This window comes from Gallinula chloropus (genome assembly GCF_964237585.1).
Source record: "Gallinula chloropus genome assembly, chromosome: 10".
Lineage (NCBI taxonomy): Eukaryota > Metazoa > Chordata > Aves > Gruiformes > Rallidae > Gallinula > Gallinula chloropus.
Window position 1 is genome coordinate 9,677,106 of NC_140095.1, and position 25,974 is coordinate 9,703,079.

The 25,974-nt window shown below is 46.5% G+C and overlaps 1 protein-coding gene across 1 annotated transcript in view; it reads left to right on the forward strand.

Annotated features, from left to right (window-relative positions):
* The window catches only part of RAPGEF6 (Rap guanine nucleotide exchange factor 6), a 124,512-nt gene extending 108,104 nt beyond the window's left edge, over positions 1–16,408 (forward strand). The window contains exons 25-30 of the mRNA XM_084268592.1: positions 1,469–1,660; positions 2,970–3,104; positions 8,060–8,285; positions 10,270–10,781; positions 14,038–14,349; positions 15,946–16,408. Coding sequence (XP_084124718.1) covers positions 1,469–1,660; positions 2,970–3,104; positions 8,060–8,285; positions 10,270–10,781; positions 14,038–14,349; positions 15,946–15,971 — 1,403 coding nt within the window. The 3' untranslated portion in view covers positions 15,972–16,408. The remainder of the gene's footprint in view (positions 1–1,468; positions 1,661–2,969; positions 3,105–8,059; positions 8,286–10,269; positions 10,782–14,037; positions 14,350–15,945) is intronic.
* The last annotated feature ends 9,566 nt before the right edge of the window (positions 16,409–25,974 follow it).

Below are 25,974 nucleotides of genomic sequence, written 5' to 3' on the forward strand. Positions count from 1 at the left end.
CCCCTTTACATTGTCAGGTGCTTTTCCTATGCAGATTTTTTTAATGCTACCCTGGTGTAGGAGTCCTGGAAGTGGCCATACTTGACTCCCTTTGGGAGAATGTTAAATCCTCTGTGTCCACATGGGCATGTCTGAGGTCACCAGAATCCACAGGTAGCTCCAAACAGAAAGCCACATGCCGTAGGAGGTTGCTAGTAGAGGTGTTGTATGTACTAGCACAGAATGTTTCTACTCTGAGGTAACACCACTGTGGGTTTTATGCTCTGCTCCCCCAGTGATAAAATAAGTTAAAGCATCTCAGGATGAGCTCTTGGTAGATGATTTATGTGCAGAGGTAAAGGGTGGCTGTGCTATGCCCAAGGGACAGACATCATGTCAGGAGGGTGTTTTTCAATCATTTTAGATAATTTAGAATCTGTTTTGCAAAGTGTTAGCCACAGATACTTGGAACTGAAAACAGGGAACAATATACTGACTGGTTTACTCTGTGTAGTTAAATCAAGTCCTTTTTTTCCTTAAACTTCAACAAAGGAAAAGGAAGGTTAGGTGGATATACACATAAACATATAGCAGAGTGGCATGTTATTAAAAGCTGGGGGAAGAAACCCCCCAAAACTGAAAACCCCCAAGTAATTGGTCTGGCTGAGCTTATGCTCCTGGCTTGCAGAGCTGGCAGAAAGGACGGGGAGCGATATGGAGCATGATGGAACTGCCACCCCCATCGTGGGTTTTGCTCCTGATGCTCTACCAAGGGATTTCCTCTGCTCTTGGTGGGCTTGTACTCATTCCCATGTTGACCAAGGAGCCTGGTACATGGATTAGCTGATTGGCTTTGTGTGGTTAACGGTTTTTTGTGTGTATCCAGAAAAGTAGGAGGTACATCTCTGTGGTCTCTTTAGCTGGATAGTAATGGTGCAATCCAGACTTTTCCAAGGGAATTTAAGAAGTCAGATGGTCTTTTTTATTAATTGCTGTGTGATTGAGACTGACTCAGTGCCCTGTGTTGTAAATCACTTGTGCCACCTAGTGAAGGTTTGGTGCCAGTTGCAAAACGAGCCGTGGTTCTGGCTTAGGCAGCATTCTGTGTGTTTGAAGGAATCGTAGAGTCACAGAATATCCCGAGTTGGAAGGGACCCATAAGGGTCATCAGGTCCAACGATGCTGTTCTGCTTCTGCACCTGGTGTCTGTACATCTAAACTACAGCCTTGAGTTGTGGTAGAAATAAATCCTATTTTTTTGTCTTTTGGTGAAGCACTTTATGACACTGCAGAGCTGAGGGGTTTTTAGTGCCATTTCACCTAACAGCCTCTTCAGTGTGGGGAGCTAGGTGTGCTTGGAATACAAAAGGTTTCAAATAAGCTTTGGCTGCTTCATACCGTGGTTACTTTGCCCAGGTGGTTGTACTCTGACACTGATAATTGTGCATTTCAAAGTGTAAGATATTTATATACCCTTTTTCCATAACAGTGACAAAGAATTTAAGTGAGAGAAGAGGAGCGAAATCCTCAGAGATGTCTCCAGTCCCCATGAGATCCATTGGCCAAACCGCCAAGGCCCATCAGCATCAACAAAACAGGATGAGTCAAGTTCTCCAGGTTCCAACTGTGAATTTATACCCCAGCAGGAAAAAGGGACTGGCCAAGGATCATGTCACATTCAGTGAGTATCTTCAGTCTGGAGAGTCCTGTAGATGGAGTAAGAGGGAGGAGCTGTTTCTAGCTGGGTGGATTATTGGAGATACCGTTGTGCATCATGACTTCAAAATACCCGAAGCATGTTACCCGCTTTAAGAGAGCGTGCTGCTCATTTGCACAACTCTAATTAATAACTTGTTAAAACAATTAGAGGTATGGTGCTGTCTCCATATATGCTCTTGCTTTGCCTTTTCCTCTCTTACCTTCCTCTTTTTCCTTGAACTAAAGAACACCTTCTATGTAACATGACCATAGTGTGTCTCTCAACCAGGTCAGAGGTTTTATGTCAAGTTTTACTGTGTGCTTCTGCTTTCTAAAGGCATCTTGCCCAGATCAGAACTGCATTCCTTGTTTCTTTTCATGACTAATAAAATATAATAGATTTAGGTGTAATTGTTAAAACAGCTGGCTGCCATTTAATATTTTAACCACTGGAACACCATTGTAAGGACATAACCATCTAATGGGGTGACATACGTCATTGGTTGCTCCCAGTCAGCATCACTTTTTTTTGTCTCTAACCTTGCTAGTTGCAAAGCAGTGTTATGTAAAAATGCTTCTGACCTATTTACATAACTTGTATCACTTCAAAGCTGCGGTGGTCGGTTAGTTGCAGTCAGTAAATGATAAGAAATGATTTTATGATACATTGAGCATCAATTTCCATTAAAATACCTTCAGAAGACAGCTCACAAAACAGTGTTTCCAGTGAGTAGTTACTTCAGGTCTCCTCTTAAAAATCCTGGGTGACTTGGTTCATTTTACAAGTTTTGCTGAGAGGGGTCTTGTTCCTGGCTGTGAAGTGATCAGTGTTGATCTAACAAATGACCTACTCATGCTAAGGTGCGTGTAGTGTCTGTGAGTGCTGACTTGAGAGCTCTGGGTTGTGAAGTTCTTTAACTGGCTTGTCAACTGTGATGCAAACTGTTTTCAACACTGTCCCAGGTGTCATGAGCAGGAGTTTCCTCTAAGCTTTATACATTACACGGTTTCCAGTCCTTTGCCAAAACCACAACTGTCTCTTACAATGCTTCTGGCTGTGATCTGGGTGTTTCAACAAGGTTTAGATCAGCTGCCAGCAGTAGCAGTGGCCACTGCTGATCTGATCTAAGTTGGGCATGGAGACTGCCTTCACACGCAGAATCCATCTGAGCATCCATCCCACTCCTTGTGGAATACTCCAGGGATTGTTTTGGTGCTTATTGGGAGTTTAAACAGGTATCGTCAACTCCAAAGAGTAAAATGAGGTAAATGCATATTCCTTGCTTTTATAGGCACAGGCTCCCCACAGAAGTCATTAAGCTTGTCTGAGGAAGTAAGTAGTAAGAAACAAACAGATGACACTATGTCTATGGCATCTTCTTTGCACTCCAGCCCACCTGCTTCTCCTCAGGGCTCCCCGCGCAAAGGTAGGTGTGCTGTGTGACTGCTCCCCATGTGTGCATCAGCATCTGCCTCAGGAACTCGTGCCTGTGCTGAACCTAACCCAGGGTGGGCAGTGGTGGGAATAGTTGTTGGTGATGACATGAGAGAGACATAGATTAGAATACTCATGTAAAGAATAAAATCCAGGATTTTCAATGTATCTGTAAGATTTGGCCTTCAGTCCAAAACTTAAGCCCCCCCACCTCTATTTTAAACTGCTTACCTGCTTCTGACAGGGCTCCCAACAGTTAAGTGCTGACACCCACCAGCCTTCCCAGTTCAGGTTTTAGGTGTCTGGTTACTTGAGTGGGACTTGCAAACCCAGGGATTTCTGGTAGGCAACAGTGTTGCCCAGACACAGCGGCTGGTTTTGCCCAAGGTAGCTGGGATGTCGGGTGATGAGCTGCAGCTAAAATGTTGTCTCAGTTCTCCAGAGCAGATGGTTTGGGTAGCTGCCATCATAGTGCATCCATCTGAACCCTCGAGTCGCAACTCACATGTTCTGTTCTTGTGCACAGGGCTTTGTATACGTCCCTGTCTATCATGATGCCCTGAGAATCCCTTTATTTTTGATGTCTTCATCATAAAAGACCTGCATCACTTCATCATTAGTCAACCTTGGATGGGAATTCATTTGAAATCTCTTAACACCACTTTGTAGGCAGCCAGTGTGGTCAGTGTCGGATGGTGTAAGGCGTTTCTCCTTCCCTTCTGTGCTGCTTTTGACTCACTGACAGCCCAAAGGCACTGGATTGGCATGGCATGGCATGGTGACTTCCTGCATCTTCTCACCCTTTCCAGTGGGAGATCATGCTGGTTTGTCCACTTCTGCCTTCACGAGATACCATTTCCTTTAGGAGAATGCCACTTGTTTTACTTAAACACAGCGCATATATATATAAGCAGCTTAATTACCTGGGTTGCCAGACCTTGCTCCACTGAGATTTCTGAGCATTGCTTATAAATGTGTTGATTTTATTACCTTTCATCTGGTTCTTTGACGATAATACTTAGTTTCTTTGGGATTATTTCCTGAACTTAACTTGCTTTCAACATATTTTTAGCACTGATCTGATTTGATTGAGGTGATCCTTACCTTGCTAACAGCTCCTTGAACTAAAATTAGGTGCTTCACAGACAGCTGAAAGACGCCGTTGCAGGCATGAACACATTCCACTTAAGCTAGATTTTGTTTTCTTTTGAGCTGTACCCAAGTGATATGCAAATAGCATTGAAGAAACAAGGCTTTAAAATCAGGGTGTTGTTTTTATTGTTGTTTATCTCCTCACTTATCAAGATCTGCCTGTCTGTACTTCTGTTCTAGTTGGTAACATCCAGAGGTCGGATAACTGCAGTCAGATGAATCTCTCTGGCTCTTCCTCATCGCTCGCCAGTGAAACCAGCAACAAGAACAGTGGCCAACGCAGCTATGGAATAGGTGGGGCTTATTTGCAAAAGAAAATTGAGATGATTGTCAGAGGCAGAGACGGTTGTGGTGCAAGTGAAAAGGGAGAAAGAAAGGATGAGAGAGAAAAGGCAGAAGCTGAGCGTGAGCACGGCAATTCCAAGGGAGCCTGGCGTAGAAAACTTAGGGAAAGAAGCTTCTCCAGGGAAAGAACAGCTTTTACTGCAAAAAGAGAGGCAGAGCACGTTGAAGCCTCAGAAAGGAGTGAAAACCAAAAGGAGAAAGACAGTGATACTCTGAGTACAGCAAGTATCTATAGCAACAGCGATCCGTGGACATCTTCTTGCCTATGCATGAAGTCTAGGAGGAGAAGGAAGACTATATGATGCATGTTTAGAAAGAAGACTATGATGTCCACTCTGTGTCAGATCTACTGATTTTATCAGTTATTTTAGTGCTACTCATTTACATATGTAAGCTGTTTAATGTGCTTCCCTTCCAGATATTTGTGTCAGTTATTTATAGCTTATCACAGTGCAGTGAAGACAATAATGTGAAGTTTAGAAAATCAAGGACAAGGTACAGTGACAGTTCTGGTACTTAGCGTTTCACAAATGCCAATGAAACAGTAAGTTCCTCCTAATTAGGCTTTAGACAGCCCTTTCACATGATGTAAGTTGATTGCTCGCTTTTAACGTTGGTGAATGTTGGTCACATCTTTTGCTAACCTTTTCAGTCCGCTGAAAGCTAATTCAGTCTGTTTATATACACGTGCTGTTATTTAATGAGAGCTTCCCAGTGGTCTTAAATCTCTGTTAAAGAGGGGACTGTTTGTTCTCTTGAAGTTCTTGAGGAGTGTCTTGATTTTAAGATGTGCTGTAAGAATAGTTTTTACTGTGGTATGGTTGTGTTTGGTTTAAGGAGTCTATTAGGCAAGTGAAGAATATGAGGTGGTAATTACTGTCGAAAGGAAACTGCAACTTGATCTCAAACATACTGGTCTTAAACATATTTTTTTTCATTCACAAGGTTCAGTTCTGTAGTTTGATACTGATGTTTAATGCTGTTGGAATCGTAGAGCAATGACCAAGCTTGAGCTGTGAAATGTTTCAAATAACGAGCTGTATGCAGTGGCTCCAGGTGCCATTTTACATGATCTCTGTATTTTTTACACCAATCTTCTGCCTTAAGGTGTGAGTATCACTGGAATGGCTTTTGCACTGCCTGGTCATTTCACACTGTCACCTCATCGGTGTTGGTGTGTGACAGTCCAGCTCAAAGGCACATGTGGGCAGAAACGAAGTGAGAAATCGAGTGGTTGGCAGGAATTTGGGAAATAAAACGCTTCTGAGGACTGTGTCAGCAGTGCATTAGTCTGGTCTCCTGTAAAGAAAGACCATGTTTTGATAAATTTACGGATGCTCACTTACCTATACATGAAGCAGTTAAAGAGTGTTTTCAAATAAAGGTTCTAATGTTGTCATTTTATGCACATAATGAAAGGCATGTCATAGGCTCTGTTCTCCTAGTGAAGGCAGGCAGATAGTTCCTGACATGGAGTGGATTTGCTGTAGAGAAACCCTCTGGGTTAAACCAATTTGACAGACACCACCTGGTTTTGTTGCCTGACAGCACAAGCCCTGTGCTGATGTGACTGCTAGCCCCCTCTGTTATTTACCAGTGATCTTAGGGCTCTGGAGAAGGTCCCAGTTCAGCTGGAAGCTAGCAAATGTTACTCCAGTTTTCAAGGAAGGCAAGAAAGAAGACCCTGCTTATTATAAGCCTGTCAGTCTCACTTCAGTGCCAGGTAAAGTGATGGAGAAGATTATATTATATTCTGGAAGTTGATGAAAAATGCTTGAAAGACAGTGGAGGTACGAGTCAAAGCCAGCATGGGTTCATGAAGGGAAGGTCATGCCTTACTGACTTCATATGCTTTTAAAAGAAGATTACCCACCTTGAGGGAGAAGGGGAGGCAGCAGAGGTGGGATTTCAGCAAAGCTGCTGGTTCTGTTGTGCACAGTGTCCTTCTGGACAAGATGCCCAGTATCTGCACAATAGTGTGGGGGAACAGTTGGCTTGAAGGGTTGGTCCTGCAGAACTGTAGTAAATGGGGTGCCATCTGGCTGGTGCCCAGTCACCAGTGGTTCTCCTCAGGACTCATTTTTAGGGCCAGTGCTCCCCTGGACACAGGGAGTTGAGTGCACACAAGTATGTTTGTAAACAGTGCTAAATTAGGAGGAGCTGTTGATTCCTCCCAGGATAGAGGGGCCTTAGGGAGACCTTGATAGATGAGAGAGTCACCAGCTCTGTGAAGTACAACAAGAGCAAATGCCAGATTCTGCCCCTAGGACAGAGTAAGTCTGACATGTAGTGAGCTGGTTGAAGAGATTGCCCTGCTGTGTTCAGCATTGATGGGGCCTCACCTTGGGTGCCGTTTGCAGTTAAGGGCTCCACAATAGGAGGTTATAAAAATACTGGGATGTGTCCAAATGAGGGTAATGAAGATGGAGAGAGGACTAGAGGGTGTGATTTCTGAGAGGCAGCTGAGTCACTTGTTCTGTTAAGCTTAGAGCAGAAGAAACTGAAGGATGCTTTCGTTGCTGTCTGTAGCATTCTCATGAGAGTGAGTGGAGAGGGAGGTGCTGGTCTCTTCTCCCTGTTGTGCTGAGATAGGAGACCTGGGGATGGCTTAAAGCTGGAAGTGCAGATTGGATATAGAGGAAGAAGTTCTGAAGCTGAAGTGTCTACAGGATACATGTAGCTGGAGCCTATAGGACTCCACAGTATTGTCATCTCTTTTAAGTTCACTCCTGGTACCAGGAAGAGGAGGTGTTGGGTATGTGGGGCTGTATATTGCTGTATATTGTGAGAGAGAGGTTACTTAGGGTAAGGGGCAAGCCAAGCAGAAAATATGCATCATAGATTTTCCTCTGAAGCTGGTCAGGTCTTCAGCTGTTCCCCTTCTGCAGGGGCAGCGCTGGTGTCTGGTACAGGTCTTAGCAAAGTTGTATTTCCTAGTTTTGCTTCCCTCTCTGTTAATGTTGGAACAGGCAGTAAATCTGAGAGGGACCATATGGCTTATCCCTGGGTGCTAATAGCTGCCTTTTACCTTAGTCAGCATCTCCTCGTCCACTGCCAAAACCTTCTGTGAGGCTCACACAGCAGTAGGGTGGATGGGTAGTGGGAACGGCACTGTGTTTGTACTGGAGGCCTCAGCGCTTGCAGAATCAGAAAGACCCAATCTGTCCCCCCCACCGTTGGTGCTGCAGGTGTTGATCCTGGTTGTGTGGGTTTGGTCTGGACAGAGGTGGGGTTGCAGGTGGGTTATCGATGTCACCAGACTTGCATGAATATATGACAGTGCTAGGTGCTGATAGTGCCCTAAGAACTTCAGTGGACAGTCTGCAGATGGGGTTTGATGGGCTTTGGTTTTAATATCCTTGCTGAAACACATGTGTCAGTACTTCATTGTTGTGTCTTGCAAACTCAAGCTGCTCTCTGACCAAGCTGTGCTCTCCTCCTCTCCTCTAGGCTATGCCCTCATACCTTCCACCAAATCCGATAACTTCTCGGACTCCAGTCACAGTGAGATCTCATCCCGGTCCAGCATCGTGAGCAACTGCTCGGTGGACTCCATGTCAGCAGCGCTGCAGGACGAGAGGAGTTTGTCCCAGTCCCTCATCATGGTGGATTCAGGAGGAGCAGAGAGGAAGGAGCATCCTCAGTCGCTGGCTGACTACAGCCAGCCGTGCCCAGGGTAAGATGTAACTGGTGTTGGCTGGGCTTGGTGCCCTGTGTCTGAAGCGCTCATGGAGCTTAGGTCAGGATGTGGATATGGCCTCTCCTGTGGTTATTAAGCTCTTGCTAGAAGCTGGAGTCCTGACTGCTCTGTGTGAGAAGAGTTTCACTTTGAGTATTCCTTGGGTATACACCAGCTTGTTCCCAGCAGCAGGGTTCAGGTGAATGTCTCTTGCAAGAGGCTCTTAAAAGCTGGGTTGATACATCACAAATTAATGCAGTCATGAGAGACAGCAGAACAGGAGGTTATTGATTAGCTCCCAGCCAGCAGTGCCCATCACTCAGCATACATCCATGGGATTTTTAAAGGAATTTTAGTTTTATCATTTGTTGCTTAGGCTGACTGGAAGTTCTCAGCTGCTTCTCACACCAAGAGGTTTCCTTACTTGAGCACAGTGGGAATTTGTCCTTCGAACTGGAAGTTTTTGGGTTTGTCTTACTAGATGTTAAGCCTTGATCCGTAAGATCTACTGTGTGGGAATCATCTTAGGGTCGCATCTTCTGTCCTCAGATGGTGTGGCTTTAAATGTAAGAGATGCTCCTTACAGTTAGAATCTTCACAGCTCATCCTAAAGCGATGGATTTTTTTAATGACTGAACTCTGGACAGATCTGTGTTGTTTCTGTATAACTGATTTTAATTCTGTGGTGGCCTCTCCCCTCTGAAAGAAGCTTCTTAGTGTACACATTGCTAACGAGCTGCAGCTCTCAAGGTGTTATTGGTTTGATTTGGTTTCTTTCATTGTGCCAAAAGGGGAATTTAAGGGGTATACTTCATAAACCAAAAGAATTCACAGAATCACTAGGTTGGAAAAGACCTTTAAGATCGAGTCCAACTCAGTGTCCTCTGCTTCCCTTTTCTAAAAGGTGTACACACATGCCGAAAGCATATTTAGTCAGAACAGTCTGAGGCCCTGAGTAGGATGCCCCATCAGGCCAGATTATGATGGGTACCTTTGTACTGGCTGTGAAAACCCACATGCAGAGGTGGCCCAGGAGCTGTGAGTTGTGACAATGACACTGCTGCCATCTACACATGTTATTTTTTTGTATGACTTAGCAGGTCTTTTATGGCTGTTCCTTTATGCCTTGGTTTCAGTGGAAGGAAGCTGGTTTTGTGCTAGAACTTGGAAAGGCAAGAGGAAAAAACCCTTGTTTTCACATATCTGAGAAGTGTTCCTCCGTTTCACAACTTGTCAGTAAACTGCTGAGGGGTGGTGTTGAATTTTAATGCCGTGTTGTCCACGTAACCAGAAATAGTTGGGAGACTCAAAGAACGTCTAGCAACTGTAACTTCATGTATTATAAATTCATGCAAACCTGGCTTTAATTTTGTTTTTCTCCTCATAATTATGCATTGACAGTGATGGGGGCTTTTAGCTTTAAATGAGAAATTTTGTGCTTGGGTTTCAGAATCTGTCACTCCAGATCGTTCCCACAAATGTTATTTATGCCCAATATTTTCAAATGTTCTTGAAACACAACCACTTCTGCTCTGTCTAAACAACTTTCTGTTGCTGCCAGTGAAGGGCTGAGGTTTATTCTAAATATTTATATTGGGTTTAGTTCATAAATGCCAAAAAAAAGGTGGTGGCAGCCTGGAACTAGGAGGTGATTGCTTCTCTGCTCTGTGTCAGGCTCTGCGGTTGATGGACGAAGGCTTCTGTGGAGCAGGTCTTTATGGATCTGGGGTTGAGCCTGTAATTGCCTGTTGCAGACTCATTATTCCCTTGGGAATAACTGCCCAGCTGCTGAGTGCAGTAATGAGTTGGGAATAACGGTGTCTCTTGGGAGTGCTCCTGTGTGCTGTGACCTTGCAGGGTGCCTGTTTCAGATCTAGCCATCAGTTGCTTTAAGACCAGGTAATTGTCTCTGAGCATGACACTCTCACTTTCAAAGCTGATGAGGTTTTATTTTTCTGCTTTCTGTTGCTTTCAAATGTAGCTGGTCGATCCCTAGGCCTGCTCTCATCAGAGGGATGGTGTTCACGTCCTCCATGAGCAGCGAGGAGATCTCCCACGAACACATCACGGTGGAGGCAGCGGACAGCGGCCGGGGAAGCTGGACTTCATGCTCAAGTAGTTCTCATGACAACTTCCAGAACATCCCAAACCAGAAGAGCTGGGATGTCCTCAATTCTTTCCGCCACACCCAACTGGACAGGCCCATAGCTGAAGTCGACCCCACAAACTGTTGCTCTGAGGAGGCTTATTTGTATTCTGATGCCTTTTCCAAACCCAACAGACAGTCGAAAGCCAGCGTGGAGCTCGATCAGTCCCGGCAGAGCTGGGCCTCCTCCAGCTCCCTCTCGGACACCTACGAAACAAACTATGGGACAATTAAGCGGAGGGGGCTGGAGAACTCTACAGCAGAGCAGACAGAGGTTTTGGACTCTAAACCAGGCGCTGACACAACGTACAAAACTGTTACTTCAAGTACAGAAAAAGGCCTGATAGGTAAGCAGAGCCAACAGCTCATGGAAGCTTCTACATCTGGCTTTCATTTTGATGTTAAGTTGTTAAGAAATGACATCAGCAGGTCTGGGGCTGGATGGCATGTTAAATTCAGCTTTATGTGTGGTTTTAGTCAGAACACTATGCAGACAGCGTGCTCTCAAACTACTTTCTTTTGGACTAGGAGAATTGAAGCAAGACCCCAGCCCACTTCCCAATCCCTGCACGAGTCCGTAGAAGAGATGTCCTCCTAAAATGTCAGGTGGTCCCACTCTATCATATGACCTTTCATTTTTTGGGGGTGATTTTGGAACCACTCATTGCTGTAGATGTTCCTCTAGCAAGGAGCACCAAGCTTCAAGTCTTTATGACAGCAGACTTTCCACAAACCTGAGAGGGAAGAGCATGACAGCTGAGAGGCACAGAGCTCTCCCACCTCCCCAGAACAGGGCACCTTTCATCCCCAGAGCTTTGCTCTCTGGAAACTCTAGGGCAAAGCAGATTTTCTTCCTGTCTTTGCTGTGTTAAACCAATTTATTTGGTTATACAGCTGCAGTTTGGCTCTGTATGAAAGGAGAGAAGCTTAGATGTTTTCCAAAGGTGCATAGTTCTCTGAGGAAGGTGTTCTTTCTCTGTCCAAGTGAGTTCAGCAGCCAAAATAAAGGAACTGGGTTAGGAGCAAGATAAATACGGGGTGCACAGCTTTCTAGACTGTAAGTCAAGGGTGCAGCTGAAAATGCAGTTTAATTATGGACTAGATTGCTAGAGGGGTTTATGTTATCAAAGGTAATTGCCTGAATAAACATCACGTGCAGGGTGGAGGTCTTGGATCGTGTTGTAGAAGAAAGGCAGCGTGGTGCAGCCGTGCAGAAAACTTGCTTGCAGCTCACTCCTGGGCATGTGCTCTGCTCTTGTAGCCTTTCAGAGCTGCTCGTGGGCCTCTGGGCAAGTTGAGATGGTGGGTTCTGTCTTCCCTCCCAGCTCTGTTTTCATCCTGCACTGTTCCACTGGCCTCCTTGGTGCAGTTGCTGGGAAGGGAAGAAGCAGCATCATGCTTCAGCACAGCACACACGTGTCTCCTGAAGCACAGATCTGATAAAGGTGGATGTAATTTCTGGTTTGCAAATGCAGATCTGTTGACTGTTCACCATCATATGATCTGCCAAAGAGATTTTCACTTAATTTCACCATTTGCTTATTCTCTACAAGCAGCTCATTGGCAGAGTCTGTAAGGACTGTGTGAGCTTAGCATATTGTAAACAAAACATGAATCTTTAGCTCATTTGCTTAATGAGTGCTGGCATTGAGTAGTCCTCCAGAAGGACTGGCACAAGCTTTCCTGCCTGGAACCCTTAGAGCGGAGCCGGAAAGGCGCTGCCCACGTAACAGTGGCAGAGTGTGGTCTTGGCAGGATCCATAAATGCCAGAGCATCCCAACTTCACATGCATCTCCACCTCTGCAACACTGAAGGCTTTGTGTCACAACCTTGGCTTTTCCAGCAGAGAAGGTGTGGAATGGTGATGTACCTTGCTGTGATGGGAAAAGCTCTACCTGCAGTAGACATGAGCATTGCAGTGCTGCCTGGTCTTTGGGTTTCCCTTAGGTGCTGTGTGGCAGGTTGCCCTGTTTTTTTCTTTACAATAGCAATGTGTGAGTAATCAGCTGCTTGGGAAGAAGGATTACTTGTGAAAGGGTTTTGTAACCTCCTAAGTGTTGTCTGGGTAGGTGACAGGCATTAGGGACGCTTCATGCCATGGACAGTGCTCTTTGAGTGGGTGTTTTGGTAGGATTTGTTAAACATTAGGTATGAGAGGCACACAAAAGGGCGCTTTTTTCCTGCTGTGGCTATTAGAGTAGGTTAGATCCTAGCTTTGGGAAGCCTGAAGCTCTCCCCTTCGAAGGAGAATGCACCCACCCGTGTCAGTCCTATGAAACGAGACCAAAGGTGAGGGCTTCACCCAGAGGACCCAGCCCTTCCCCATCCCTGCAAGGAGGGAAAGACCTTCCATTGCATCCCCTGCCTTCTCAGAGGAGCCCTGTTAAATGCCAGTTCGCTGAAGATGACTCCTATAAATCAGCAGTATAAACCTCTGCCTGTTCCCACACAGACCCCCAGATGGGGGGTGTTCAGGTGTCTTTATTTTCCTGTAAGCCCAAACATAAGCCATCAGGTATGAACCACCTCTCGTTCCTGTTATCAGCATCCCTAATCTTGCAGGTCCTCAAGACCCTAAGCAATGCTTCTTTATTCCCCCCCCCCCTTTCAAGTTCTTGTAAAATCAGAAGGTGTTATCCTTGAAATAAAAGGAACTGTAATGAATCCACAAGAAGAATGCAAATTCACTCAATGAATACATTAAAAAAATTACCCTAGCTTTGAAACTCTCCTGTTGGAACACGAACGTGAAGGAAGCCCAATTTAACATGCACACGAGCCCCAGACCTGGGGGTGGGTGGGAGGGGAATGTGAGAGAAGTTGAGTTCTGCTTTGAGAGCCAGTGTGACCTGAGCTGCTGATGCAGGGGGAAGGAAACTGCAGACATGATAAGCTGTTGTTTACTGGTAGAAAAGGCAAAATAATGCAGGCTCTGTATGAAGCTGGACTCAACGGGAGCCGTTTCCTGTGACACTGGGGTTGGTTTTCTCCCTGTAGTGTAGCTGTGTGGATGGTTTCATGTTTCATTACATCTGAATCGATACAGTGATACTTTATGATAAGGAGTTTGTGTTAAGCCACCGACGGGTGATGAAGTGGATGCTGTGGAGCTCAACCTGCAGTTCTTGCTGTCGGTCTCTAGCACGCTGTGCAATGTAATTTGGGCTGGTTGCCTTAATTTCTTCTGGTCCAATTTCCCAGCCTGTGATGGAGAGTGGGAGCAGACTCGGCCGGCCCCGTTGCTGTGCTGGCTCTCCATCCATGCTCCTTCGCATCCCACGGTGGAGCGGTGCCGCAGGAGTAGGGACTACAACGAGCACTGTGATTGCAGGCAGAACACAGAGAAGGGTATAGTCCCCTTTCCACTCAATCAGCATCTTGCTTGATGAGTCCTTGGGTTCTTTTGCTACTCTGACTTCTTAAAATAAGTAGAAAACATAAATGAAAGCGTAAATATCTGCTGCTGTCGTTATAACCAGTGTTTCTGCATTTGCATTTTGTTATCAGTTTCTGTTTTGCCATTGTAACATTTCATGATTTTTTAACGTTTTGTTTCCTTTGTTTTCTTCTTTAACATTTCCATTGCTTATTTCTTGTGCCAGTGTACTGTGTCACCTCACCTAAGAAGGACGATAGGTATAGGGAGCCACCGCCCACCCCTCCGGGATATATGGGGATTTCTTTAGCGGACATAAAGGAAGGATCGGCCCACCACCCACACCTAAAACCTCCAGACTATAGTGTGGCAGTGCAGAGGTCAAAGATGCTGCACAGTGACCTCTCTAGACTTTCATCAGCTGCTCTCAGTAGTGAACCGGTGGCCTGTATTTCATCGAGGATGCCTCAGTGGCATAGTCGGCAGCCGTCCAGCCCCAAGCTAGCAGATATGACTGACGCAGATAGTGAAGAGGATGGTATGTGCAACACCTCACTCGGTAGATGTTAAGTGAACTGCTGTGTGAATCTGGTCTGTGCAGTGTTTCCTTCACAACGATGGTCTGGGCTTTCTCTTGGAGATTAAAACTCGGTTAATCTCTAGATGTGCGGATCTGTCTGTATGGCTGTATATACATGGATGGATGGATGGATGCATGTATATACACTTGCAAAGAAGAAAAAGAATGCCTTCCCTTTAGAAAAAGCATGTTGGCACCGAGCAGGCTTCCTGTTACCTATGAACCAGTGTATATAAAAATGTATGGGATCTCCCAAAGCACAACTGAGATGCTTAAGAGCATGTAGGTGCTATTTTTGTTCTTTAAAACCTGTCCCCTCTCAGTGGTGACGGTGACTTCGAGGGACACTGTCAGGCTACAAGGGACATGCAGAACAGCTCCAGCCTCGCTGGGTTGATACCTGGCATCCCGCTGGTTTAGGATGGTGTCAGGATGCTGACCTGAGCCCAGTGTTTTGAATTTGTATTTGGAGGGGTGTCATGCAACTCTTCAATGTGACAGCGTTACGCTGCCTTACTCCTCAGCAGAGATCTTGGGAGATTGGGTTAGAAAATGTCAAACAAAATAACAGAGAATTCATGTTCTTCTGAAAAGTGCATTTAATACAAGCTGACTTCTCAGCCCAGCTTGGCCTGACAGTGTCTCTCCCAGTTAAACTCTTCCTGATCGTGTTTGAAGCAACAGCCAGTGGTGCCGAGCACGGCACGTTCCTGGTGACCAAAACACAAGAGATTTTTCAAGACTGCTCTTTGTGTCGAAATCTAACCTCCAGTTAGGGGAATTACCTGCTGATTGACTCCCAGTGCTGATGCACCAATGTGATCTCTCTCTCCCCTTTGCTACTGAACTTGTTTGGTGTTGGTTTGTTTTATTGGAATGCTGTTGTTGCTCCTTCAGTTTCAGTCTGCCTTAAAATGAGTGTGGATTTAGACTAAAACAATTTCTGATGCAAACTGATCCTGTCTTGGCCTTTTAAAATATGTAAACGTTATTTAACATATATAGTGGTACTGCAGTTCAGACCTATGGTAAAACATAAAGCTGCCCAACCTGAATCCAGTTGTGATATTAAATGGTTTTGATGTAAAAAACAAGGAAGTAATTGCTTCAAACATTTTAATCTGGATTTATCTCTGAACTAAATTTAACCATACACTTTTAGCAACACCTATTTCACTGTTTTTAAAGTGCCTGGTTAATTTTATTTGGGATACTGCATGTTGGAAAGTAATTCACTGGCTTTTCTCCCAAATCGGTGGCTTTTTGGGATGTTGGGAGCTGCATGCTAAGAATTGCTGGAGGATCTGGGATTTTCTGTTTCACAGTATGTCTTTAGCATATGATCTAATAATACCTCAGGCTTCTTGGGGGTTGGTTAAGCAGTGACACCCCATATGTTGCGGTCAGTCGTTAAGACGGTGAAAACATCACGCTGAAGCAGTGAAGTCTTCACAGAACCGCTGTAATCAAAGACCTGGGTGCTGCTCTGTGCCCTCTGGTTTCCCCCTCTGTGGGATAATGCACTTTATCTTTCTTCTTCTTCTATTTTTGCAGAAGATGAACAAGTATCAGCAGTCTAACCACCGGGCTATCCATGGGAACCACTTCACAACAGGAGGGACATGGGGAGAAAGGACCCACACAATCTGTTAGCGACTGCTAACACCTTGCTGCTACTAACCTCAGACTTTGGTGTTTGCCTCTGTCATGGACGAGATGGAACGGGTTGGATCTCTCCTTACTTCACTCTACCACCGCTTCAAAAAGCTAATTCTGCCTCTGAGATAGAAAACTGTTCTCAAGGAGCCTGCAGACTACCTGGATGCCTGTGCTGGTATCTGGAGATGGACCATGCTTCGTGTGTTTGGGAGGACCAGTTCTCACCTTGGAAGCGTTCTGTATGATAGTGCATAATCCTTTGGTAGTTTTCCATCGTTGTTATTTTCTACACGACCAGGATAAGAACTTCAGAGTGTTATTTTATGAACTTTTAAAAAGAAAAAAAATAATAAATTATCAAAATGTCAGAAAAAGCGAAGGACACTGAAGTATCTGAAAATAATTTATTAATTTAAACATGGGGGTGGTTTTAATGGGAATTTCCCTTATTTGTCTTGGGAGAGTGCTCTGGTTGGCTAATTAAATGCTTTGTCGTTGTGGTAGTGAGTTAGCTACACACAAGCTGTTGTGAGCATAAAGGAAATGCAGAAAACTAGAGATGAGACGTTACCAGGTGTTGAAACGTGGATTTTAGAGTGGTTTTAAGTTTGGTATGAACAGAGCACAAAGCCCTGCGGAGTGGTGAGGTGAACAGGCAGCCCCATCCTCTGTTGCTCCTACCCGGGCACAGCAAAATCCCTCTGCCCTTGTAGTGCTTTGGGAAATGCTTTTAGCTCACCAGCCAACTAAGGGAGTGGTTGGTGCTCCCCTTCCCCGTGTAGAGATCAGTGAGGCAATGTGGAAGCCGTGGCTTGCAGGGAGCTGCTGGGGAGTTTGGAGCTTTCCCAGAAGAGCTTTAACCCAGCTGTGCCCGTGAGGTTCAGCATGCAAAGCGTGTTGCTAGAAACCAAACCAAACCCCTGTGTTGTGGGCTTTAAGATCAGCCCACATGTTCTGGCCTTTTACCAGACTTGCACAGGATTTTGGTGCAAAGGTTATCTTTAAAAAAAATAATTAATAATTTTAAAAGTCCCCTTCATTTCACAGTAAAATTTGTGAAACTGAATATTAAATGACATAGTGCTTGGATAAGAGCATAATTCATTTTATGATGGGTTAAAAAAACCCTGCTGCGTTGATCTGGAAAATCCAGATGATCTTAAAACATTCTGTTTTAAACCCCAGATAAAACTCCTGGAGTGGTTGATGCCAGTGAGAGTTTTGACTTGTAGCCAGCCAGTATTAACATGGGATCCAGCTTTCCTATGGTCAAATAAATTGCTTGTTTGGGTTTGCTTAGCCAGCCAGAGCGCAGAGGGGTAAAACTGGAAGTACCTGCAGTTAGTTTTCCATGTTTTTCTTTCTCTTTTTTTAATTTCTGCACATGATGCCCCATCCTAGTGTTAAAATTGGACATGAATGTGTGAATATGTATTTAAACAATTACTAGTAAATCTTTGTTGTGATGTTTACAGCCTAAGCTAGGAAGATGTTTGTCATTTTTACAGTGCCTCAGAAATGGTTTCTATATCCATAGTCGTGAAGAGCTTTAAGGTTGGTTGGTTTGGTTCTGTCCTCTGTGTGTGCAGGGGTGTGAGGTGAACGCAGCCGCCTTTGGAAAACGACCTGAGTCCCAAACCCCACCCGAAGCCTTTGATGTGCTTTCCCTGCAGCACCTTGGGGATGATGCTCCTGGGTGACTGCGTCCGACCTGTGTCCACGGTCGCGGCAGCGCCGGGTTCGATGATCCATTGCCCATACGGATTGGGAGTGAGCAGTGCTGCTGGGGAAGGGATGCCTCCATCACTAACCCACTGGTCGGCTGGCTGAATTTCGGGCACAAGAATCTGGAAAAACCCCATTAAAAATCAGTTGAGGTATATCATAATAAGCTCATTTTGCTCTTTTGAGGCCTTAATGAATATAATGAACCTGCACGGGCCTTAACGAATAAGGAGTAATGCAAGTGTCAGAGGAACGTGGGGCAGAGCCGTTGTTTTCAGCACATGTAACGCTGATATATAACATAACTGCTCAATCAGTATTCCTGTGGGATAGAAACCCAAGGCCTAGCAGTCCTGCCATCAGCTGTAGTTGCTTGGTAACCTCTACGTGGAGCACGCAGCTGGCTTCATGTTCCGTCAGGAAACCGTCCGTGTCGGGCCTGGTAAATGAGACCGTCCGGTTCCCCTGACTTCAGGTGCTGACCTGTACTTTGTTTCAGCCTGTTGAACAAAAGTGTAAGGGGTGGGGGGCTGTTACTCAAGTGACCCCTCTTTTCCCCACCCCCTGAAGCCGGGAGCGCTGTCTGTGAGGACATCGTGATGCTCCCGTCGAGGCCGGGGCCTCCTCAGGCAGCGGAGACGCCATGTTTGCAGAGGGGCAGCGCCTGCCTGTTGTGCAGCGTTGTCAGGGTGCTGCGGCCTTCCCGACGTGAGCGTGAGTCTTGCAAACCATCTTTTCTCCTCCTATCCAATACAGCTGGTGTAAATAAATCGTGCGTACACTATGGACAGATGAGCTACTACTTCTGCTTCTGCTGCCCCGCGCGGTGTGGCTTCCTCTGCTCATCCTTGCTGGGGTGGTTGGTTTGTTTTTTGTTTGTTTGTTTGTTTTTTAAATCAACCGATCACATTGATCGGGGCCGGTAGCCAAATGTAGTGTGTCTGGTGTGGGTCTGAGGAGACATTATCCCTTTTTTCAGTAATGACAATGGAAGGAAGATGGTGGGTAGTGCCTGTTGTACACTGCTTTGTTGAAGTGATGGCTTCTGCATCACAGATCCCCAGCCTGGTGCCCCCACTGGTTTCCTCTCACATGGGGTCTGATGTTGAGGGGCAGATGAAATGCCACATGTCACGTTCTTCCACTGCCATCCTGCTGCTGCTTTGCTCTTGACTTGTGGGTGAACGATGGGTTTCAGCTCTTTGGGATTTAACCCTACGGTTATTTCATTCTGTTTTCTGAATCTTCAACTCCCATGTCGTTCCTCAAAAAGCAGTGGGGTTTGTAAGCTTGGATTGGCTTCAGTGGCTGCAGGAAGGGGAAAATGAGATTGCAGAGCCACTGAGCCTTTCCAAAACAGGGAAGGTGGGGCCTGCAGGTACCTGCAGCGTGTGTGTGCTACGTGCTGCTTCCCTGGCTTGGTGGCTTTGCCTTTACTTACATTAGGAGTTACACAGAGGTGAGTGATGCTTCCCTGGGAGGTGGTCAGAGCCCATTGCTCAGCGTGGGGTGCACCCAGGGCAGCCTGCACCCTGAACTTGGCAGGTGGTGGCAGGAGCAGCCAGTGGGGCATCAGCTGGGGGTGCAAAACCTCCTCTATCATCCCTCATTTCGGTTGTTTCCGCAGCAGTGGAACTGGGAACCTGCCGTTTCAGGCTGTATAAAACATCAGAAGCCAGATTTTTTTGGGTTTTATTTTTAATTAAAAAGGGTAAGCTCAGCACTGCCATGGCAGAAACAGAAGGAAAAAGGGATACTCTCTCTTTAGAAAAGCTTTACACATTATGTTTTCGAGTGCTTGTATAGAGGGTAATCTACCTTGAGTTCCCAACCCAGCTTTTGCTTCTGTTGTGCTTTTTATTGTTTTTCTCTTTATTTTTGATATACCTGGAATGCAGTTTAGCTTGGTATTAATTAAATTCTAAATATGTGAGCATATTGGCAAAACTGCACAGATGTAACGATATTCCAATAGCAATTGTACTGCACAAGTCAGTGATTGTAAAGTATTCTGTAACAAGCAATGTTTGTCTCCTATTTTTTGATACCTCTTACACTTATGTCTTTTAGAAAGACTGCCTCTGTATGCTTTTTGTATTTTTACTGAGTGATTGTAAATATTTGTTATATTTTTGGTTAAGAGAATGTTTAAAAGTACTGTTTATTATCCAATCTATTAATATGTTGGAATCAATAAACAATCTACATATATGAATTGATTTTGGCAGCTCTGTTCTAGCAGCCTGAGGAGGATGGGAGCTGTGGTGTGGTGCCAGGGGGAGCCTGGCAGGAGCGTTGCCCACCCTGGGCTCAATGAGGAGTAGCCATTTTGTGATTTTTGTCTTCACAGTGAGCAGTGGCCCCTTGGATTTTGGGTTTTTAACTACCCCCTTACCCCCCCAATCTCATCTGGGGTTGTGCCATGGGAGAAGCAGATGGGAGAGCTGCTGGTGCACAGGCGTGGGTGTGCGTGCACCTTGGCAGCGTCAGAGCCCCCTGCCACGCAGGGAGGAGACTTGTCCCCTCTCTTCCTCCACAGCTCCATCTGTCCCAGCTCCTTGGGACATGATTCAGTGACTCATTTCTGGGATGCCAGGGGCCACATGGGCTACACTCATGGACAGGGACTCTCCCATCTTGCCCCTTTCCCCAAGGCCCTGTTCCAGCACCACTGTGTCCGACTCGGCGACATCAGAGTGAGATGATGCTGGCTGTGGGATTGCCATCGGTGGGCACCACGCCTTGCCCAACATCACACCCCGTGAAGGACCAGGGGACATGGGCAGGGGGCCCAGGTGGGACTGCAGACCTGAAACACTCCATGTTCCTCCTGCACCCACTCCCCTCAGCTCTGGCTGCGGACCAGCTTGGAGCTTCATTTCCCTTCAGCTTGTTTACTCATCACCCCATAACGAGCTGCATGGGAACCTTGTGCATCAATACAATTTTTTATATATATATTGTTTTCTTTTAGGGAGCACGGCCCCCCTGTGAGAGGTACAGCCTGGCACTCAAAGCCTGGAGCTTCCTGCTTGCTTCCCCAGAGCAAACAGCATTTCCTTCTCCCTTTCCCTGCCCGGGATGCAGGGATGCAGCAGCACAGGTGAGGTGAGTGTCGAGCTTCGTCTCATTCCTCCCGGGGGGAGTTTGTTTCGTTCTCGGGATCTCTGATTTCCGGCGGTTTCTGGGAGGCTATTTTGGTTTTTAAGAATTCTTTTAAACGTCTGGAAATTCCCGTTCTTCTGAAAACCGGAGCTGCCACAAGAGGACAGCATTGCCTCTGGTTTGGAATCCCCTTCGCAGCGCGGACCCGGAGCAGGTTGGTGCCTGTGATACTCAGCCGGTACCCACCGCCCTCGGGGGTGGCAGCGGGGACATTTGGGGGTTCGCCCATCGCTTCCCACACCCTCGGTGGTGTCTGGGGGACACGAGGCTCCCGAAGACACGGCAAAACGCAGGGTCTCAGTGGGTCACTTCCAGTTTCCCAGGCCTGTTGGGTTCATGTTTCATGTTTCTCTCCCGGATGATCTCTTTTCATCCGTAATATTCATCCCGTGCCCTTTTCTCCCCCCAGACCCTTGTCTCTGGACCCGGCAGCGTGCCGGGAGGCTTTTTGTCCACCAGATCTGTGTGACAGAGACTCCAGACACCGGGTCAGGCGAGTGAAGGCAGCTGGTAGTACTCGAGCTTGGTTGGAAAGCGCAGTGCCAAACCAAAGCAGTTTGGGTGGTGGCATGCAGCAGGGTCTGCAGCCAGGGTCAGACAGACGTTTCCATATTCTGCCTTTAGAAACAGGGTAAAACACATCAGAGGGTTTGAGTACCCAGAGTGTTTAAAACCACCTCCCCACCACGCTCTTCTGTGTCAGATTCCTGCACCTTTGGCGCTGGAGAAAGAGTGTTTCTCCTCATCCCACCTGGATTCAGGGGGAGCGCAGAGAGCCTGTGAGATTTTCTCTGGGTGCGTTCAGGCTGCAGCATGAGGTCTCGTGGCTTGTCCCAGAATTTGCTGTATTTTTAGCTTTCTCAAAGATCCGGATTCTGGAGGCACGTGATGACACGAACCGATGACGGGTTCTTTGGGTGCGTAACACAGCACTTGGTGCTGTGAAGGAAGCCTTGACAATGCAAACTATAAAAAGCATTCTTAAAAAAAGAAATAAGGTAAGTGGGTAGGAAATAAAGCCCCATATTTATTTAACCTCCCCCCAGCTCTCCTCACTGCGGGGTGCTGGCTTTCTGCATCCGTGGCAGCCTGGAAGTGCAATGTCTTTCCCCTGGTATTGCCCTGAAGGTTTTTGGCCAACACTCCTGGAAATGCAAGAAGAAACAAGTTATTTGGAGAAGATGAATGTTAAATGAGTTCCACAGCCATTTCTGTTCATTCCTCTGCATTCATCAGAGCAGGAGAGTAATTACCAGTGTGACAATGCTGCAAGTCAATCTTGGCTTGGGAGAGGGGAAGAAAAATGGTAATAACTGAGTTTCAAACGTAGATGTAGTTGCATCGAGCGCTTATGAGCAGCAATAAAGATGAAGGTTGTAATTGTATCCGCAGTTCCAAACCTCACGACATGATTTTATATACTCAAACATCTGTTTTAGGATCATAGCTGAGAGTGTCAGATAATTGGCTTTTTTTTAGACCTATCAGTTAGGCACCATCAAGTTTATTATAAATTCAAACTCATTTATTAGTAAGCACAACTTGTGTTGAGCAACGTCACAGCGCATTAGTCCTGGGGATGGTAAGTGCATTCGGAGTGGCTGAAGTCTGTGGGATGCTGATACACCACAAAACCCTCCCTGGGGGAGCCAGGGGGGCTGCACTGACCCTCCTGGAAAGGTGTTGGTGTTTTTCCTGTCCTCTGGGAATTACGGCTACTGAGTGTTGGGAAAGTGGGCTGCACACCTGGGGAAAGCTCTTCTGGGGTGTCAGGGGGCGATGGAGACCTTTGGGGCCAGCTTGCCCCAGCACTCCTTGTCTCCACCTTGGGGTAGCCTAGTTTGGGGACTGTGGAGCACTAACGTGTGGCTGCAGAGTGATGCCTCCTTTGCTTGCTCCGCTTTTGGTTTGTGTTAGTAGCAAATCTGATGGAGAGGATGGTCTCGAGCCAGGCTTCTGCTTGGAGGACCAGAGGGTGATGTGGGGAGGTTGCTGTAGGTGCCAGAACCTGCTTAGGGCTTCACTCTGAGCAGAGCCTGGGAGCTGCTGTGCAGGCATCCATCCCAGCACCAGGTCTGTGCTGGCCTTTCTCTGGAGGAGGCTGTTCCAGGCAGGGCTCCCAGCACAGGGACCAGTGGGGAGATGTTTCCCTGCTGACCTTGCTGGAAAACCTTTGCTGCTTTGAAGAGCCCCTAGTGACCGGTGTGCACGTTAAAAATAAGAGTTGTCAGCCAATTGTCTGGTTTGGAACTAAAAATCTGGCCTTTGGTGACAGTGTGGTCTCCTGAAGTGCAGAAACCTGGTCAATTAGAGGTTAGCCAATTAAATGTGGCCCCAGTTCTGGGTGTTGAGTGCGGCGGTCAGCGTGCCACTGGTTGACACCAGGTTATTTACAGGGTGTGTGCAGAGGAGTAATGCGGACATGAATGACTTGCAGGAATCGGTTAGATGCTTCAGCTGGTCTTGGGAAGAGCTGTGGTGGGTGTTAAACCAGGTTTACCTGTGGTGCTGCCACTGACTCAGGTTTCGGGTCGGCTCAGCTTTGTAAGGCAGCTGGGTACCAGGCAGGGACGTCTGCTCTGTCACCGGTGATGCCTCCAGCAGCCAGGACTGCGTGCAGTGAGTATCAATAGCGTGCCAGGTTCTTTTCAATGGGCAAATGATGTGTGGCCAGCTTGAATTCCCCGGATCAATAACTCAGTGACAGGCAGCTCGAGCGCTTGGAAATAGCATTAAGCCTGACACAGTTGTTCTGCTTATTGCGAAGGATCGAAGAAACACCGGAGCCTGAATTGCTGAGCTCCATCACCGTGACAGGGCTGTAAGTGTGAATATTAAGTGCTGGGGGGGAATGAGGCTTGTACGTGTGTGTGGGCGCTGTGACAAGTGAAGAGGAGATACTGGACTCCTGGACGTGCCAATGGCTGGGGAACGGGAACGGGCATGGGAGATGGAGCGATTGCCACCACGGTACCGTATCCGGTCATCACAGTCACCATCCCATGTATGGTCCAGCCTCAACAGTGGGAGGGGCTTTTAAGAAAACTAGGAGGACGCAAAGCCATTTCTAAGAAAATTAGGAGGACTCTAATCTTCATCCCCCTCCTTTGTATTTTTGCCTTAGTCTGCATCAACTTGAAGACCAGCAGCCTCTCCAAGATGCTCTGTGTGTGGGTAGCTTTTCTCCAGACACATTGCAGATTAAGCAGCAGCGAGTAAGGTGCAAACATGTCAGGGTTTTCCTGATTTAGCTCTGCTTTGGAAGGGGCAGGGAGGAACAGCTGAGTTACACCAGTTTCTGGTGAGACCCTGATGTGCTGAGCAGTGCTGTCCGGGGGAATCGGTGCCGTTCGACATCACAGAGCACTACCCTTAGATCCTGTCTCTGTTTCCCACAATAACCAAGTGTTTCAATGACAAAGTGCAATCTGTTTTGACACACTTTGGGGGTTTGGGTTGTGTTCCCCCAGCTTTGATTTTTGTCATCTCAGTTTCAGGTGAGTCAGGAAACGGCACGGCAAAGGGAGGAAGCCCTTTGTGCCGTGCGATGTTTTGATGGGGATTTTGTGATTGGGAGTGGTAATACTGAGCTGATGGAGCTTTGGTTGTAAGCTTAGAGGAGTTTCCCAAGGCAACAAGTCACTGCAATTTCTCCATGGTGGCCGGGTGAACGGCAGAGAGTCCAATCAGGGTAAGCACATCTGCTCTTTTGGGACCTGCAGTGGATTTCCAACATAGACTTGGCCTTGGTAGCTGCCTGTGTTTGCTTTTGGTGGTGCCTGCATTCCCATTATCACATATCTGCTTTCCAAGGCACTTCAGCACTTGGTCTGAAAGACTAAGTCACGTCTGAAGATGGGAACTGAGGCTCCTAAAGCCACTTAGATACATTACACTGTTCTTAAAATTTCTATTTGTAGGCAGGATGTTGTTTAAGAGACAACCAGAGCGGAACACAAAGCGATGCGGTTTGTGCGCAGCATCATCTGCTGCCCACGAAGAGGCTTCAAGAGCTCAAGAGGCAGAGAGCTGCAATGAACCAGTGCTGGGCTAAAAGGACTTTGCTGTTCGTTCCCTGCTGCTCATCATCAGTGGTCATACAGGTGAGAGCTGTAAATGATGAGATTGGAAAGTGGTGGAGGACCTCAGCAGCTATTAGGAGTTTCTTTTCTCTTCCAAGAGAAATAAGCCCTGGATAGAGAATGCAATCCTTTTACATTGCAATATCTTCTGTGAGCTGCAGGGAATTTGCTTGCCTTATGGACAGGATCTGTGGTAAGCTCCTTTTCCACTTAGGCTGATGATATTTGCTATGCATCAGAGCAGTATTTGATCTCTATCCGGGGTTGTTTTTTTCATCCCCCAGAAGACACACCTCCTGCATTCCTGTGATTCCAATGCAAAGACGATCCTGTGGCACAAAGTTTGTGCAGAGCTTACAGGGGAATTGTTTATGATTTTACTCCAGATGCCTCATTGAATTCAGTGCAGCTGAATTTTAAATGCTGCTGCTTCTAAAAGGTAGTTTAGAAAGATAAAACGTTGTGGATGTGTTGTAGCCAAGGAACAAGCAAGCACCACGGTACCTGAAACGGTTAAATGACTGATGCTGCTCGCTGTTCCTCTCTTTCCTTTTGCATCTTAGGGGTTTTTTCCTCTGATTTCTGTTCTTGTAAAAGCAACCAGCAGTTTTTGAAGCTTCAAGTTGTCGTCTCTGGGAAGCAAATGCCTAGGGATGAATTCTAATATTGCTTTTCCTAATTGCTGGGAAGTGAAGGTTAAGCAAGATAATCAGGCGCTGGGTAGAGCTGGCAGATGACAGCCGTTACAGGCATAAAAGTCTGGTGTCGGTTGTGATGCAGTTTAGTGTTGCAGCAGCAGTAAAACCAGCACAATGTCATTAGAGTCTTTATAGGACAAACATTTCAGAAGCCATCTCTATATCCCAGTGATGTCTGTGCAAACACTCCCGCTCACTTTTAAAGCTTGAATAAAATCCAAGATGATTGCTAAGCTGGTGGTAACGTCTCCAAG